This window comes from Bombyx mandarina, chromosome 02 (genome assembly GCF_030267445.1).
Source record: "Bombyx mandarina strain Sakado chromosome 02, ASM3026744v2".
NCBI classification, from domain to species: Eukaryota; Metazoa; Arthropoda; class Insecta; order Lepidoptera; family Bombycidae; genus Bombyx; species Bombyx mandarina.
Window position 1 is genome coordinate 2,894,015 of NC_143209.1, and position 19,577 is coordinate 2,913,591.

Sequence of the window (19,577 nt, forward strand, 5' to 3'; positions counted from 1 at the left end):
TAAATAATTAATAAAAACTTAATATTACGAAATGTTTGCGACCAATATTTAACAATGGCTAGTTATCAATATAATATTTGTGTTGGTTGTATTGTTATCTACTTATGTGGATACCTTTTTTTTTCTGGGCACATAGTTTTATTTTTATATCGACGCTTGAAAGGCAAACGTGACTAAGCGACACTGCGTGAACTATACAGTAGACTAATTTAAAGTTGAAATACCTGAAAACAAAATTCTATTTCTAAAAAATTATATTCTAATGAATTTAGCTGTAGGATTGAAATGATTTTAATAGACCTAGAAATATATATTTTTTGCGCATCGAATATGGTTATTGCCTATCATTTATATACAAAGCAAATATTGTCGCTTAGTCACGTTTGCCTTTCAAGCGTCGATATGTAATTTTTTTATTTTATTTGTAATTTTGTTTTCAATAGCCAAAGTTATGTACTTTAATATGGGTTTGCTGAGTGCACATACCATTTAGATTACAATCCAGATTATATTTAGGTACTACTTGTACGATTTAGCTAATATATACTGTAATAATTGTAATTTGTTTTGTGCATCAATAAATGAAAAACAAAATTATTATTTTTTTATTGCTTAGATGGGTGGACGAGCTCACAGCCCACCTGGTGTTAAGTGGTTACTGGAGCCCATAGACATCTACAACGTAAATGCGGCACCCACCTTGAGATATAAGTTCTAAGTTCTCAGTATAGTTACAACGGCTGCCCCACCCTTCAAACCGAAGCGTATTACTGCTTCACGGCAGAAATAGGCTGGTAATAGCCTCGTGGTTTTCGTTTAACTAACCACTTACCAACAGGTCGGTCGACAGTTCGTTTACATGCTTAATGACACATTTCTACATATCGGCCCAAAGACGACACTGCTGGAAATATGCCCAAACCTCAAAACAGCGACCGGTCTTCAATTCTCAATAGTAATAATAATAGTAACCGGGGACAAAAATAAATACAACCGAAATACAAATAAAAATATCGCAGCTTAAACAAAAAATTAAACAATATCAAGTTGAAGAAATGACTACTCGAAAATAGATATGTGTCGTTCGCGAACGAACGAATCAAACGACCCGGGTCTCAAAACCCGGGTCATTCGGGTCATTTCGGGTTGCCGGGTCTCGACCCGCGCCCGTCTCGCTTAGTCGTTCGTTGTCGCATAATGACGCATTACGCATTTGAATTGTTTTGATCTCACGTAAACAATCGAACTATAACAGTTCCTTTAAACTGTTATTCAATACTAAACTTTATATTAATATTAATTACGTCATAAATTGATGTGATAAACGGTAATCCAAACGTTGGACTGAACGGGTCGTACGAACCGGATCATTTTGTCAACAGGTCAGTATTGATCTGAATCTCTAAAATTGAACGGCACATACATACTCGAAAATAGTCCGTAAAGTTATTTATAGATTAAATAAACATTAAAACAAAAAAACTGGAACGCGTGCAAATTGGTGCACGTGAAAGAAGTGAAACTTCTTTTGCGGTGTTTAATATTAGTGTGGTTTTCTTCATTATTCATCCTTAAATCAAATTTCTCTTGTAATAGGGAATGCTGTGTATAAGAGAAACGACCTAGCTCCTTTTTTCCTCTCTCTACGGTCGAGTGGTTCGCGAGACGCTCTGTCTATTTTCTCACTCTCGCTCGTCCTAAATCGTATCTTTTCTCTCTAGCCGTAACGAATCTGTCGCGAGCTAAATTTTACTCTCAACGCGCCTAAAGAAGTTTCACTTCGCAAAAATAGAAAATTAATACAAACACGAGAGTGAACGAAAGAGGGTGGGATAGCTATTGTAGTAGTAGTTCGAAGAACTCACGCCTCTAAAGATCGGCGGCGGCTTATGATGTCCATGGACTCCTGTGACCGCTTCACGTCAGACGGGCCGTGAGCTCGATCGCCTGTCTACGCCTTAGACATAACTAGATCTATAACACGTTGACTGCAGTGTAGGTCACCGGTGCCCTACGCGCATTCAAGTAATTATGTATTATTACTTCTATTGGCCTTTATACGGAGCTAAAGTAAAAAAAAAAGCAAAGATCCCGCTCGATGGAAGATCTTCTCTTTGTCTTCACACCGTAGAACCCCCACACCCTGCACGCCCAAAATACACGAGCAATCATCAACCCCCCCCCCACCGACCCCTCCCCCGCTAGCCCCACGAGGGGTCGTACTTGGTCCACTGGTAGTCCGGGGCCAGATAAACACGTCGACCTCGAATAAAGCACGTCACTATACCTCTGTACGCGGTCCTGGGGACGCCGCTCTGAAAAATAATCATATGTAAAGCTCCTTATAACTTGGGTGGTAAGCTGGTGAATGCGAGACGAGTTACGCGTTACGAAAAGTGTGATCGGGCGAGGGGAACTAATGTTGAGAGGGAAATAAGTTAGCGAAGATCGGAGTAGAGTTCATTCATACTACCTGGAACCGCTGCATTCATCTTCAATGCGTTTCCAGAGGTCTTTTTTATCACGTACCAACCCCTTCGTCGCAAGCGACGGGCACGGCGACGACGGTTAATAGATTATTTTTTTTAAGGATTTTCTGATCTGGTTACTAAGACCTTTAAGTCGTGTTTTATTTTAATTTATATTCTTATTTTTATGAAAAATGGTTATATGGAGCGAAATGAAATAAAATTAAGATCATTAATTTGAGATATTAATGATGAAATATAATCTCAGTAAAACGGTGGTCATTTTACTAAGATATTTTCAGTGGTCACTTTTTGGAGGATCCCGAGAAGTTACTTCCCGCGGCTTTGTTTAATTTCCCCACATTCGTGCACAATTTCAGAGTTATATTAAACAGTTAATAAACCACCGTTATTACACATTTAAACCTGAAGAAACACTAAACAGACAAAATAAAACCAAATCACACAACTTCACTCCTCGCGTTCCCGCCAAAAAGTCTCCGGTTAAAAGATCAGCAGTAAAGGATACAGGGCAGTCTTATTTGTTCACTCTTTTCAACTCACTCTAAAGTCGTCCATGAGGCCAAGTTTCTTGGCGGCCCGCTGGTAACTCTTGGCATTGGAGTAAGAGACCCTGACTGCGGAATCCATCTCGCCAAGTATCACATCCTCGGCCATCACCTCCGGCAAGGAGTACACCGTAGAGGTTAGGGTCTCGTCGTAATTATCCTAAAAAATATATTATTTTTTTATTGCATAAATGGGTGGACGAGGTGTTAAGTGGTTATCGGAGCCCATAGACATCTACAACGTAAATGCGCCACCCACCTTAAGATATAAGTTCTAAGGTCTCAGTATAGTTACAACGGCTGCTCCGTCCTTCAAACCGAAACGCATTACTGCTTCACGGCAGAAATAGGCGGGGTGGTGGTACCTAAAAACTACCCAAGCCTAAAAACAATTTCAGTCTGAACCGTTTCAGTCTAAATAAATAAATAAATAGCTCACCTTTAATAAATAAGTTAAGTTTAATTTAGTGAACTCGACGTAATCCAGATTCAATTGTATTTTCCTAAGGTGCTTATCGAAGAACAGTCCTTGACTCACGCCAATCTGTAACATTATTGTGATCTTTTTGAGCATTCGTGATATAGCGGTTGATATTCGAAATTGCATTGTGCATGATTTCTAAATCGTTCTAAGACAACAAACGTCCAATCTCGGCGGTCCGTACTGGAGTCGTGGTCCAGACGGCTGGCTGATCCTTCGACTGGTAGTAGGACCGTCGAGGCAATTCGCCCGGTCCTTGTGGATTGGGTGAATCGTGACAGAGGACGCCTCACTTTCCGGCTCACGCAGGTACTCACTGGGCATGGTTGCTTCGGTGAGTTCCTGCACCGGATCACAGCCGAGCCGACGGCAGAGTGCCACCATTATGGTTGCGACTTGGACACGGCAGAGCATACGCTCGTCACCTGCCCCGCATGGGAGGGGTGGCGCCGTGTCCTCGTCGCAAAAATAGGAAACGACTTGTCGTTGCCGAGTGTTGTGACATCGATGCTCAGCGACGACGAGTCGTGGAAGGCGATGCTCGACTTCTGCGAGTGCACCATCTCGCAGAAGGAGGCGGCGGGGCGCGTGAGAGACGCACAATCCCGCCGCCGTCGAGCGGGGGCCAGGGAGGCGGATCTCGCCCAGGCCCTGGCCCTCTAAGTGTTTCGGGTCCCTTTCACATGTCGGTCTGGGGACCGGCGAGGGGGGCCTAAGAAGACAACGTGCACGCTGCTCTGTACGAGTTTTACGCAAGAGCATCCGGGTGATGGAAGGCCGGCTATCCTCGACCCACGCTAGTTCTGGTCCAGCGGGGTATTCCGTAGGATAGCTCACCCTAACCGGCGCACAGTGGGTCGATACTATGATTTTAGTGACTTAGGGACCAACTTTGTTTTTTAAGATTTTTCTTCACGTAGATAGATAGAGCTCGTTAATCTCAATAATAATTGTTTTGGGCAAAAATTACAAAAACTTTATAGTTTGGTCAGAAAAATGTGTTTTATGATTTTTTTGTATGGAGCGGGTCACATTAAATTAAATTCCTGCTAAGTACCGTGAGGTCCCGCTTTGAAACTTTATTTTTCTTACACCTTGTCTAGTCTACTATCATTTGGTGCTATGAACATGTGCATAAAGTTGCAACTCTGCCAAATAAATGGATCGAAAAAAATGAATAAATACATAGAATAAAAACCTTTATTTTTATTTTCGTAAGTGCTTTTAAGTTAAATTTGATATGGATTAGTAAGTACAAGCACGCAACAATACCCATAATTACATAATACCTAACAAAAATACATTTAGTAGGTCTCTAATTAATCAATCTCTGTAATTATTAGGATAGTTAACATTAGTTACTGAGGATAATTAGTTAAGCAGCCATTACTGGGTAGTAGAAAATATAGTACACATTTGTGTCTCTCTGGAAGTATAAAGTGACAATATTTATTATATACTAACTAGTGTTCGTTTATTCGGACTACTACTAACATCTTCTGATTGTCGTCGTGATCTTCCTTTTTCCGTTATAATGGATAATTTTATTAACAATTTAGGATTATTTATGATTTTAAGAGAGCAACTACAGTCGCTGTCTGATAATAAAAAACTTTCAATTCCTACAAAATTAAATGAACGTGACCGAAGAGAAAAGTGTTGAGCCCCAAAAATTCTGTACGCACTTTTGTTCAAATATAAGTGCAATATGGAAACGAAGTAGTCGCATGTTAGCACAGTTTATAAGAAAAAAATGTGATTAGTTCGAATGTGCAATAAACTGGCCCGAAGGCATGATACCTGAAGATATCAACACTGTACACGAAAGGCTCGAGATTTCTAATACTGAAGATGTTGAAAATGTACCACGCTCTAATGTACTACAGAAGCCTCGACATCTACTTTTACACCTCGAAAACCTTTTGAAGAATTGGGATCCAGGCACATTGAACAAATTTACCAATCGCTTTCGTTAACCCCGGATTAAATGAAATGAATGAAAGCTACTACAGTTGCTAGTTTGAGAAACACTGGAAATGAAGATGTAGGAGAAATAATGAACCATTTGTCAAATCACCCCGAAGATCTAGAAAAAGTTAAGGAGTGTTTAAGTACAAGTAAAGTGAAAAGTAGTACATATTCTCCCGATAAGGCACTATTAGTTTCACTTAAATTAAGTAAGTGGCAGTATATAAATCTAAGAGAAGCAGCAAATGAAAATGGGTCCGATTTATACCCTTCTTAATATAAAATTAAGCAAGAAAAGACCAAATGTTATCCAGGGAAAGACGAGGTAGTTATTAATGAAGAAAGAGCTGCTATTAAAATGCAAGCATTACTAAGCTTGGCGGTATATAGGCTTTTAAATGTGATTACTTCGGATTTCGACTCGGCAAGAGAGCTACTGCTTATAAGCAAATAGGCTTTGATAGAGCCCCAGGTCAAAGTAATTATAAACAAAAGACTGAAACAGAGTTTGATGATTCATCTATTTTCTTGACCAGTCTAGTTCCTATAAGGCTTCAGAAATTTGATGGAACAATTGTTTGGGAAAACGACCTACCCTCATCAACTTTTTGTTGCCGTCCAATAATGTTTAAATTTATAAAAGAAACGCAGTCAACAGTGGCAATTATAAAAGCTAGCATAACAGAAGAAATAGAAAGACTTCAGCCATCAAAAATCAAACAAGTTGAAGTTAAGCATCAATTGCACATGACGATGATAGACGGCAAAATAACCTTATATTTGTCAGAAACATTTTCTGCTGTCTGTGATATTTGCAAAGCAAAACCGTCAGACTTTTTTGGAGTCACTTGCTTATCAAAGAGAAAATAATGAAGGAATATTCCAGTATGGAATGCCATCTTTACATGCCTGGATAAGACGCATGGAGTGCTTACTTCATATCGGTAAATATAATTTTATTACTTCACAATTTTTTCATTCTATGTAGTTTCCTGTGAGATTATTTTTTAAATGACATTTTTTTGTTTGCGTCTTTTCGTTTGGACTTCAAGAAACGGAGTTGCAAGGGGCGATGACTAAGAAAAAATATCAATCAGAAAGAGCGCTATACCTTAAGCGTTTAAAAAGGAATACGGTTTACTTATAGATGTTGTCAAGCAAGAAGCAGGAACAACCAATGATGGCAATACTGCCAGAAAATTTTTCAGGAATGCAGAAGGAACAGCCCGCATAACAGGAATACGTAAAGATTTAATGGAGAGGTTTCACGTGATTCTTCAGACTGTTGCATCTGGAGAGCGCGTGGACCTTTCCAATTTTTCCGAGTTTTGTAGATATACTGCAGAATTGTATATTAATTTATATCCCTAGTATTATATGCCTTCCAGTATCCATAAATTGTTGGCACATGGTAGTGATATACAATAATAAAAAGCTTTGCCTTTCGTGCCATTCCTATAGGTAAACTGTCGGAAGAGGCAGCGGAAGCTCGCAATAAAGATTTTCGGAAATATACAGAGAGTTGTTATTTTAGAAAGATAAGTAGACTGCCGACTAATGAGGATATTTTACACAATCTTCTTTTGTCTTCTGATCTAAAGATCGAATGGTGAAACAAAATATATAATACTTAGAGAGATTGATTAATTAAGACCTACTAAATGTATTTTTGTTAGGTATTATGTAATTATGGGTATCGTTGCGTGCTTGTACTTACTAATCCATATCAAATTTAACTTAAAAGGACTTACGAAAATAAAAATAAAGATTTTTACTCTATGTATTTATTCATTTTTTTCGATCCATTTATTTGGCAGAGTTGCAACTTTATGCACATGTTCATAGCATCAAATGATAGTAGACTAGACAAGGTGTAAGAAAAATAAAGTTTCAAAGCGGGACCTCACGGTACTTAGCAGGAATTTAATTTAATGTGACCCGCTCCATACAAAAAAATCACAAAACACATTTTTCTGACCAAACTATAAAGTTTTTGTAATTTTTGCCCAAAACAATTATTATTGAGATTAACGAACTCTATCTATCTACGTAAAAAAATTTGTTAAAAAACCAAGTTGGTCCCTAAGTCACTCAAATCATAGTATCGACCCACTGTGCGGCGCCATGTAGGCGGCCTTCGGATCGCCGACGACCGTCAGTCCGGCGTCCCGAGGGGGAGGGTGATGGGAGAGATGTGCTCCGCACTAAACGCTTCACTTTCCCCCCTTTGCCTTTTCATGAGTTCTGTCTCATACGAGGTTTGGACGTTGGTTGTTGAGCGACAGGAGGTTTTAGTCAGTTCGACTCTGACATGCTCGATTGCCGAAGACCGGCGATTTCCTCCTGACAAAAGAAAAAAAAAAAACAACGTGATTGGCGTACTCAATATTTCTCTTAGCTCGATCACCTATTCGTCCCTATGATGTCTGACGATGGTGATAATAGTTGTGGCTCGACATATATATATATATATATTGGCGAAATCTGTGATTAAAGTCGAATTTCGACTACTGCGGGACCACTAGTTATTTTAAATGTCCAAGGAAATAAATTGATTAAACCATTTTGATTGTTAACTTTTACCAAAAGTGCCAAATTTATAATTCACAAATAATGGATGAATTGAATTTGTTGATTATCAGTTAAAAAATTTTTATTAATTAATTATATTGAGCAATCTTGATAAGACTAAAAAAAAATTTTTACTTTCAAAATTTTGCAGCCCTTGGCACTTGCACCGACTACCCCTAGTGTAAATCCACCACTGAATATATATATACACATAACATTCAGACCGTCTGTCTACTGAGCTGTCACACCCGTGGATCACATCGGTGGAATATCTGCCTATTATCATCACCTCCCTAAAGAACTTACCTTCCCAAACGAATACGTCCTGGATATCTCCGGTCTGATGCAGGCTCGACCTTGGGTGTTGACTGGATTGCGAAGCCAGTCGTCGAAGAATCTGAGGCAACGCAACGGTTTTTTCACGCAGGCACGATTTTTAACTTAAACACTAGTGGCACAAGATCGATAATTCGTTAATTCAACTTAGTCGTTTGAAACTTGAGATTTTTAATTGCACTCTTAAAAGTGATAACTTAGAACTTATGTCTAAAGGTGGGTGTCGGCATTTACGTTGTAGATGTCTATGGGCTCCGGTAACCACTTAGAACGAAATGGGCCGTGAGCTTGTCCACCTATCTAAGCAATAAAAAAATTGCTGTAATTTTAATGTATAGTCTAGATTTTTAAACAACTTAACATTAGGCAGCGTATTGGCTCTAGTCTCTGACGTTGCTGAGGTCCATGGGCGACGGTAACTACTCATCATCAAATCGACCGTATGCTTGTCTGGCTACAAGGGCAATAAAAAAACCACTAAAACACGAATCAACACGAAATAGAACAATGCAGACCAAGTTAAATACAGTAATTTCTTGCCAAAGTTTTTAAAAAAATTTTTTTTAAACATGAGTGTATCAGCGCAAAATCTTACTATAGTATGGAGATAATGAGGTTCGAATTTACTTTTTCACTGCTTCGAAGGCAAAAGCAATACGCGCAAAAACAATATTTACAAAGCCATCTGTTATCTATGGGTGAAAATGGGGAAGGCCGGTTTTGCGTTAAAAAAATTATAACGTTTTAAATAAATTGCCATATATATGTATAAGCACGAATATGAAAAATTGTGGGTTAGGCCACTTTTGCCGGCAGACGACCTCATATATCGTTAAAAAAATTGGAGCCTCCGCTTCGATACGCGAGTATACCGGGCGTCTTACCCAAAACCGTGGACGCAAAATACTTCAAGACTCTCCAAAGCGAGTGATAAAAATAGATGTAATCTTGGCCTAAAGGATAAGACGTCCGGTGCATTCGTATGAAGCGATGCACCGGTGTTCGAATCCCGCAGGCGGGTACCAATTTTTCTAATGAATTCACGATTGACTTCCACGGTGAAGGAACAAAATCGTGTAATAAAAAACCAAAACTGCAAAAGCTTTTCTTTTATTGTCCTTGTAGGCAGACGAGCACACGACTCAACTGATGGTGAGTGGTTACCGTAATCCATTGACGTCAGCAAAGCCAGGGGCAGAACCACCTTCTTTTTTTTTTGTTATTGCTTAGATGTGCGGACGAGCTCACAGCCCACCTGGTGTTAAGTGGTTACTGGAGCCCATAGACGTCTACAACGTAAATGGACCACCCAACTTGAGATATAAGTTCTAAGGTCTCAGTATAATTACAACGGCTACCCCACCCTTCAGACCGAAACGCATTACCACTTCAATGCAGAAATAAGCAGAGCGGTGGTACCTACCCGTGCGGACTCACAAGAGGTCCTACCAACAGTAAGTCTAGCCTACCTGCCTAGGAATACGGCTGCAATTTGAGTTCGTTCACTTTGCCTTGACTATCAGCTACCACTTAACACCAGGTTACCTAGTCCAATCAATATCGCGTGTGCGTTCCACTCGTGATCATCCGTACTCACGCCGGAGGCCATATCGGCTCGAGTCTGGTCCACATTTCCTTCCTGAGCATCCACCCGAGGCCCGGGAAGAAGTCCGTCCTGTACAACAGTTCCGGCCTGGTCAGGTCTATGATGTCTTTCTTCCCATTGTCATTCCACGCCGATATACACCTGAGACGGATGGATTCGACATTAGCAACAATTACGCCCAATGCAACTTTAAAATGCTGTAAAAGAATGGTGAAGGAACATTACTTATACGCAATTTTTTCTCCTACCTATTCTAATAGCCTTGGGAGGCTATTTCAGCTTCAACCTAACGTGTAGGTGAGCTCACGGGGCTCTAAACGGAGTGTTGCTAACACGAACCCTAGCAAGAGCAGTCCTTCGCAGAATCTACCACCGGATCGAAAACGCGACCCACTGAGACAACATCCGGCGAGAAACTCATTGGGTTATCTATACTAATATTATAAAGAGGAAAGATTTGTTTTTTTGTTTGTATTGAATGGGCTCCGAAACTACTGAACCGATTTGAAAAATTCTTTCACTGTTGGGAAGCTACACTAATCCCGAGTGACATAGGCTATAAACTTTTTTGAAAAAAATTAGGGATTCTTACTAAAACTCCAATAATGTAACCGAAGGAGTAAAAAAAATTACCTAAAATATTTTTTACAGCGCGTGCGCTGCGAAAACTATTGATGATAGAATAAAATAATGTACTACGACTTTGTAGAACACATTATTATTTACGAAAAGTGTCCCGACAGCATATGTCTGACTATTATAGTTATGCCGCAATAAGTGTTCTATTTTTTTTTTTAAATAAAACAACGTCAAATATCGTTGAAATTTTGGCTAAAGACCCGAGCGGAGCCGGAGCGAGCCGCTAAACGATAAGACGGCCGGTGTACCCTTACGGTGTTAGCAAATTCCCTCAGGTTGCGCCCATGAGCTCGCCTCCCGTCCGGGTGTAGCTGTAATAGCCTCTTAGGCTACCACCGGCCAGGACACGACGAAATCGAATCATTTCTATGTAAAAACTACGTCACAGGATAGTCTGACCTATAAAGCTGTCGATATATAAATAAATAAATAAATAAACAGTAGAAAACTTACCATAAACTAGGATCCTTTTGCAGTAAAGGATACGTGCCCAAGAAATATTCGTAGAAATCCGGCGAAATGTCCAGGTCATCTGAAATATTCAGCAGTTTCTCGAACTATACTTTTCATCATTATCATCCGACAGATATCTATTGCAGGATATAAGTACCTCAGGAGGCTTGCCCGGTCAATGTCCGGTACTTCATTGACCCTCAACACAAAAGATCTTCAAGCATTTAAATTTACACACCCAACAAAATAATACTACAACTAACCAGTTACAGCCTATAGATAACAGATGGCGTTAGTTGTAGGTTTATATTATATTATATGTATTTTTATTGGTGATAGGACCTCTTGTGAGTCCGCGCGGGTAGGCACCAACGCCCTGCCTGTTTCTGTCGTGAAGCAGTAATACATTTCGGCTTGAAGGGTGGGGTAGCCTTTGTAACTATACTGAGACCTTAGAGCTTATATCTCAAGATGGGTGGCGCATTAACGTTGCAAATGTCTATGGGCTTCAGTAACCACTTAACACCAGGTGGGCTGTGAGCTCGTCCACCCACCTAAGCAATAAAAAATAATAATAATACGACTGATCAGTTACAGCATATAGATTGACAGATGGCGTTAGTTGTAGGTTTATACGATGTATCTCACTGTACGATCCATGCACTTTTCGACATCACTGTACACCTTTGTTTGTTTCCATTATCATCACGTTTTGAATCGACCTATTTCCGTGTACAAGCGTACTCCGGCCACAGATAACAGTAATCATCTTTTTTTTCTCCCTGCCTATTCGCCGATAGCCGAAGGGGTTAATCCAGTTAGGCCTAGACTATTCAAGCATCACAATCAGTACTCACCTTCAACAATTATCACAGCCTCGTGATTCAACGTATTGAACATGTGATTTAAGGCGAATTTGAAATGCCTTGCGATCTTGTAGTAGCCTTTCAGCTTGACCTTGACCTTCGGAAGCGGTATCTCGGATAAATCCGGTTGCAGTATGACCTTTATCGACGGATCCGCATCGGTGAAGCTACGTATCACTTGGTAAGTGGCGTTGTGACCGCAATCCTATAGGAAATAAGTTTTGTTAGGGACAGACGATATCACTACACGTCGTTACGGATCCATCAGATCCAATAACCATTGCCTTAGACGCCTTCAGCTCTAACACTAGCAGGAGGCTTAGGGACCCCGGTAACCGTGCAACCTAACCCATGCATCAGCGCGCTGAGTTTCTCGCCGGATCTTCTCAGCGGGTCGCGATTCCGATCCGGTAGTAGTTTCATTCGCGAAGCAGCCGCTCTTGAATTGTCAGATCTCCTTCGGAGGTGCTCGGGCAGCTGTTAGCAAATTCCACACCTCCTGGCTGAGCCTTTGCTCGCCCACCGATCCTGGTGAAACTGGAAAGGCCTCCGGGCCACCAGCAATCCTTTATTCATAATTATTTTTTATCACAACGTCTATACACGAAATCGTTATATTACACAGAGCGGTTAATGTGCTGATGCTGACGATTCTAGACATTACAAGTCGTCGTGGCCTGAAGAATAAGACTTCTCGGTACATTCGTATCGTGTGATGCGACTGTGCCGATGTTCGAATCCTGCAGACGGGTTAACAATTTTTCTAATTTCTAAATAACGTACTTAGTTCAACTTCATGGATGATTTCCTCGGTGAAGGACTAAAGTAGTGTAATAACAATCAAACCCGCAAAAACTGTAATTTTCATAGTCACTATACGATTCAGTCTCAAACCTCACGTCTCAAGATGGGTGACGGTCGTGTTGTGCCGTGCATGGACCCAGGTGAATTTAATACCACGCTGCGCGTTCGTTTACAAGTCCACGCGTACCAACAGTTTATTATTTAATTTTATTTTTATTGCTTAAATGGGTGCACGAGCTCACGGCCCACCTAGTGATTAAGTGGTTACCGGAGCCCATACACAACTACAACGTAAATGCCGCCACACGCATTCAGGCAACATGATATTAAATAATTTACTGGTGGTAGGATCTCTTGGGTTTACTGGTGGTAGGACTTACGGGTAGGTACCACCACCCCGCTTATTTCTGTCATGAAACAGTAATGCTGTTGGACTGTTAAAACTGTGTCCTTACAACTCAAACCTCGAGGTGGGTGACAGCATTTACGTTGTAGATGTCTATCGGCTCCGGTTACCACTTAACACCATGTGGGCCGTGAGCTTGTCCACCCATTTAAGCCTAAAAAAAAAAGATTCGAAAATAAAAGCGTTTTAAAAAGATTATAATCAATAGTACTACACAGTTAGCGGATCCTTGAACAACGTACCAAGCGTTGTGATAGCTTATCGGCACCGTAATAATCGCCGAATTGCGTCGTATTCGCTGATAACGGGCATATATAATCTAAACTGCTTAAGGCCTGTTTGAAACAATCGCAGATTAACTATGAACCGACGTCTTAATATAATCACGGAATATGTGATTAAGGCCATTTTTATTAGCTTTTACTACCCTATGGCACGTAGCTATGGATGCATGGAGATTTAAGCCATGTAGGGTTCACGTCAGCCAGGTCGTAAAACTCTTGCGAAATCCCTATGACCACATATGCAAGTCCTTTGTCGGTTGTAAAACTCTTGCAAAATCCCTATGAACACATATGCAAAATCCCTTCGCCGGTCTTAATACTCATGTAAAATCCCTATATGCAAAACCCCTTCGCCGGTCGTAAAACTCTTGCAAATTCCCTATGACCTTAATATATGCAAAATCCCTATGACCACATAAGGATTTCGCATGAGTTTTACCTCTTGAGTTTTTTCATACCAATGAGAAGAGGACGTACGCCGACCCCACATAATGTAGGCTTGTAGAAGAATATTGCTTTGTTTTTAGTGTTAGTTTGTCGTACCTTACAGTACCGCTTCTCGACCACTCAGCCACGATATTTGGGTGCCTTGTGGAATGCTTAACGACGGAGGCAGCGGCTCGGTTCTGCCCCTGGCATTGCTGAAGTCTATGGGCGACGGTAACCACTCACCATCAGGTGGGCCGTGTGCTCGTCTGCCTACAAGGGCAATAAAAAAGGGAAGGTGATAGGTATTGCTCGGTAGACCAACGGTCCGAATGTTGTTGTTCGGAACTTTATATATGCAAGCTTACCTTGAAAATGTCGTAAGCGAGATTCAAGCATAATTATGTCAAATATCTTGTGTTCTATGATGGCCACAGATGGCCTCAGTGTCACAATATATCATACGTTATACGTTACAGTGTTTAATACTAATAAATGAGTATGGTATGCGACTTCACATCTCAATGTGACCGGTCGAACTCCATTTTTTTAATTTTATATGATAAGGGTTTCACAGTCCAAGGCTCCAGTTTCACAAGGACAGGTGGGCGAGTAAGGGCTCAGCCAGAAGGGGCGGGATTTGCTAACAGCTACCCGAGCGCCTCAAAGAGAGACCTAACAACTAAAGAGTAGTTGCTTCGCGAATTAATCTACAACCGGATCGGAATCGCGACCCGCTGAGAAAATCCGGCGAGAAACTCAACGGGCTGATGTTTAGATTAGGTTGCACGTCGAACTCTTTGCCGAGTTCGATGAGTACGGTTACCGGGGTTTCTACTCCTGCTGTTAGAGCCGAAGGTGTCTAATGCAAGGGTTGCTCAATTTATTATGCCACGACACACGTAATACTCACCAAGGTACGTATAAATAAATACCCAATAACTTTATTTATATTTCGTTTTACGAACTTGAAAACGTCTGATAAATCTCAATCAAATATTCGGAGCGCTATTTGATTTTAAGCACGCTTTTTTATTAGCTTGTTATGTATTGCTGTTTGTTTGTTTGTACGTCATTTTCACAGAATTCAAAACATGTCGAGAACCAATGACGATACCAGAACTTCATTCTTATGAAGTCGTGGGATGACAGGGTTGTGGCGTGTAGATATATTTTAGAGTAAAACGACATGAGCTCAGTGTGACTTGTTTAATGGCGGATGCACAGACTGGCAGTGTTGCCCATATAATCACATTCTTTACCTAACATCTCCCCTTTTAAGTTAAAGACAACACTTATTTCTTGATGATTGATTTCTGGTGCAGCAAAATCTTTGATCAGTATCGACAGGTTCAAAAAAAATCGATTTGCTATTTGAGCATGTTTGTTTTAAAATCACTAGCGCGATTTAAAATCGCAATAACATAAACGTTAGCAATCAGCACTATATACCGCTTTATTTTAGGATTACTTTTAATACACACACACACACATATATATATTTTTGGAAGGCTTTAGAAGAAGAAATTGATGGATTGCGTGAGAAGACATTTGTACGGGGAGAGTGAGCAAATAAATGGTATATGATAGTGGAGCATGGAAGAAGAAGACATATTGCACCGACCCCAGGTAACTGGGAGAAGGACAGGAGAAAGATGATGTATATCTTTTGCAATTACACAATTGAATCTTACTTGGCTTACTACGATCGGAAACCTTTCCTTGTCCGGTCTGAACTTGACTAGATTGTCAAGGCACCTTTTAACTGTGACCCGGTCGCAGGCGATCACAAGCACCGGTAGTATTGTTGGACCATCTGGAACAAGTCGAAATATGTTTAAACTCCATCTGATAGCATCAGCCCAAACTTTCTCTTGGGAATCGTAAAGCTGCATTCACTGGAGAACGGCAAGCTATCTCCGTAATAACCCAAGATACTGCGACCTACCTTTATTTTTGATAGGACATATAGACACTGCACGCGTTTTTACTAGTGGTAGGACATATTTTGAGTCCGCACGGGTAGGTACCACCACCCCACCTATTTCTGCCGTGAAGCAGTAATGCGTTTCGGTTCGAAGGGTGGGGCAGGCGTTGCACTATCCTGAGACCTTAGAACTCAGATCTCAAGATGGGTGGCGGTATTTACGTTGCAGATGTCTATGGGCTCTGGTAACCTGTTAACATAAGGTGGGCCGTGAGCTCGTCCACCCATCTGAGCAATAAAATTAAAAAAAAAATCGCGTGGTCACATCCTGTCTATGTCGCGTAGCAGGCATGCGTTCCAGTTTGAAGTACAGCCGATATGCAACCCAATTGAGACCTTATGTCTCATCGGCTTTTGTAACTATTTGAAACCAAATAGACAAGTTGGGGAAGGGCGGTTTTCAAATGGACGTATTTCATGTACACACATATTATATTTATTTAGCAATAATCACAGTTAATTGTGCTCGGTATTCGCTAATTTACCAAATTAACTTCGATCTCATGTCGACGGTATCCAAGGGGCGTAATAGACGTTAAGAACTCGACGAATCGACCCACAAAGATAAATGAACATGAACAGAGAATGCGATGAAAATACGGTGACAAGGTTATCAAAACACACTGATAACAAAAGCAAATGGTAACGTATTATTGGTAAACGCGATACAAACGGTAACCTGATCCGGGAGCAGATGTGAAATGTAACGAACATTAAAACGTTAGGCGGTTACGAGTCCGCCCGTGATCATATTACGTTTTCAAACTGAACCACAATGTGTTTTTGTTAGGCACGTTATTGTTTAACGGGTCCTTACCGTGATTTTCGGGTTTAATGTCTATTTCAATTGTTACTTATTTAAAAAAAAAGAAAATATTTGAGAAAAAACAAAAAAAAGCCTGCTGAGTTTGTTTCGCCGGTTCTTCTCAGGTCTGTGGCTTTTTTTGGAACCGGTGGTAGAGTTAACATTGTTATTTATATTTTGACATTCAACAAGTGTTCTGACATCTAAGTTGAATTAAATGATTTTGAATTTGAATTTGAATCAAAAACGGACTAGAAAGAGGGTAGATACGATTTTTCAGCTTCTAAAAGTGTACCCACAGTATTGTTTGTCTGTTATCATGGCGTTTGCGATATATCGAAATATCGGAACCTTGCAAAACTGATTAAATGTCTATATCGTGATAAAGGAACCCAAAGGGTTAAATAATAGTGTGAACAATACAGATAGCTGTAAACGCTCAGAACAATTCGTGTCTTTGTTACTTAGCCCACCTCGTTGAAATCCTGACGGAATCCGCACAACATATATATACTAGGAGAATTCGTTTTATAGTCTATTACTATTAAGTTAAAGGATAGCAAAATCATTGCTTCTCATTGCATCATTGCATCTCGATCGAAGAGTAGATGTGGTCTAAAGGATAAGACGCTAGGTCTACTCAAGTGATGTGACATTAGCGATGTTTAAATCCCAGAGACCGGTACAATTTTTTCTAATAAAATACGTACTAAATATAAAACGTTCAAAAAAATAATATATTCATAGCCATTGAGACATAGAGCCTCAAAGTCGCTGGTGACATTCAAAATGTCTATGGAATGAGTAACAATGGGTAAAAGAAAACATGTTTGTATTAACTGTATTATTTACGTCAATCAATAATAAACTTACGTAGCTTAACTTAACACATGTTAAATATTATTAGCTTATTGTGCCTGTATGTGCACAGGTGTTTTCTATGCAATCATTGTAATTTAATACATCTATTGTATGTAGTAATGATGCATAGAAATTCTGTATACTAGGATGGTAGTGACGCAAAAGGAAATATAATCACAATTTCGACTACGTTTTTATAGATTTACAGGGCATGGAATAGAATTAGGTTTTTGCTGCATATTCACAAAAGGCTTAGCCCATATGGTGTTAAGTGGTAATGTAGCATATAAATATCACACCACACCTGCAGTCAATTATGATTTAACATATACCGTCCGTTCCAAGAGATGACAGTAAGTATGAAATTCATCAGTTTATGTAATATTGACAATTATATTTCTTTAAAACAGATGTTTAGAATTTTTTTTAGTTGAAACTTTTACTACAGTGATAAGCTACAAGTTGTGGATATACACTCAAAAATTTTACTATCCGAGTATATGGAACCGTACAAAGATATACCTATGACAACTGGCAAAACTATAACAATATAATAAAAGCATTGCAAGAGAATAGCAAATTACATATTACAAGCAGTTAAAAGTATATGATGCCTGCAAAATAGAATGACTAAATTCACCATTGGATGCAGAGTGTGTCTTCAACGGTGCAACCCAAATTCAAATTACAATTTTCGGATTTCAATGAAAATATGTTAAAATTTAATCACTATGATTTATAAATATACATATAATTAGCTTACCAATAATTTCATCAGAGTACTGAATTAAAGACTCCTTGGATTGCGTTTTTTTTTTCAATTCATTTTTCACTTTCTGCAACAGTGTTTTGCTTTCCAGCATTTGGTCATCAATTTTCTTCTGAAGTCTGCCTAATTTGTTTTCTACGTCGGCTGCTGTGTCCTTAGAGGTTATAGACCTCGGCACCTCGATAATCGACGAGTAAGAGACGATGAACCACAACAATAAAACACCGCAACTAACAAACAATAGTTTTCTTACATTCAGGCGCATTTTTTTATATATGAGTGGTTTATTCGGTACAAGAATATTCTATTGTGTCAATAATGGAGTATCATATTTACTGGCTACAAAACGTTTATTCAACTTTAATGAATGTAGTACACAGGAAATCCTAATTGTTTTTCAACCAACAGGGTAAGTTTAAATGAAAATTAATCTATCTTTAAATATAAATAGTATATTATGAAAAATTTTAGTCATAAGATCCGTTTGGGAAGCTGAATTCTAAGCTTTATTCTAATTTAAAATTCGTAAATTTGTATTTTATAAATCAAGTTACGCTATCACAACAAACATCTGTGGCTTATGCCTGATGGACACGTCAAATATCATCTTTCGTCGAAGCCGTCAACAAACCAAAATAAATTACATTGACATTTGACAGTTGTAGTTTTTTTAAAATTATTTTGTGGACAGGATTCTAGCCTTTTGGCCAATTCCTAACTTAATTTTGCATATCCATTTGTAAATTGGATTGGAGCGAAATTATTTGAAGTTGATTTATAAACAATAATATTTAACGAGTCTTATCACATTTTTTTCATTTTAATATACTATTTCACATAAGTTGCAAACGCGATGATCACGGAGAGACGAATCACGAAAATATTAGTACTAGGTGACTTTGGAAACTCCATGGGGTCTTTTTTACAGGAACACGATAGCAACGATGTGTAAATTATTTTATTTTGTTATTTTTGTGTTTTTCAAGCTTAACGTGTAACAAATGTGATTTCTTAAAGGTGTTTCGCATCTGTGAAAGGTCACAAATATGGAAAAAATTATCGAAGTCGCAAGTCATGGCTTCTCGTATTTTCATAAACAACCCACTGAAGTCTCAGTAAATAGCTTCCATTTTATTTGATTTCTTTCGTTTTAGAATTATTCTAATTGGTTATAATATCAAACAAATTAATTAACTGACGTTATGAGCAGATAAATTTGTCTACTTTCTTTCTTGTACTTTTTATTTGGGCAGTTTTAGTAGAGATATAGCAGCCATA

The 19,577-nt window shown here is 39.3% G+C and overlaps 1 protein-coding gene across 1 annotated transcript; it reads right to left on the reverse strand.

The window, feature by feature from the left end:
* Window positions 1-561: 561 nt before the first annotated feature.
* On the reverse strand, window positions 562-18,941 carry gly (acetylglucosaminyltransferase). The gene is made up of 9 exons (XM_028172897.2): window positions 18,294-18,941; window positions 15,572-15,693; window positions 11,949-12,162; window positions 11,092-11,170; window positions 9,991-10,140; window positions 8,364-8,454; window positions 3,477-3,581; window positions 3,033-3,197; window positions 562-2,315 (listed from the first exon to the last, which is right to left on the reverse strand). The coding sequence occupies exons 1-9, from the start codon at window positions 18,562-18,564 to the stop codon at window positions 2,202-2,204; spliced, it is 1,311 nt and encodes a 436-aa protein (XP_028028698.2). The 5' UTR covers window positions 18,565-18,941; the 3' UTR covers window positions 562-2,201.
* Window positions 18,942-19,577: the final 636 nt, after the last annotated feature.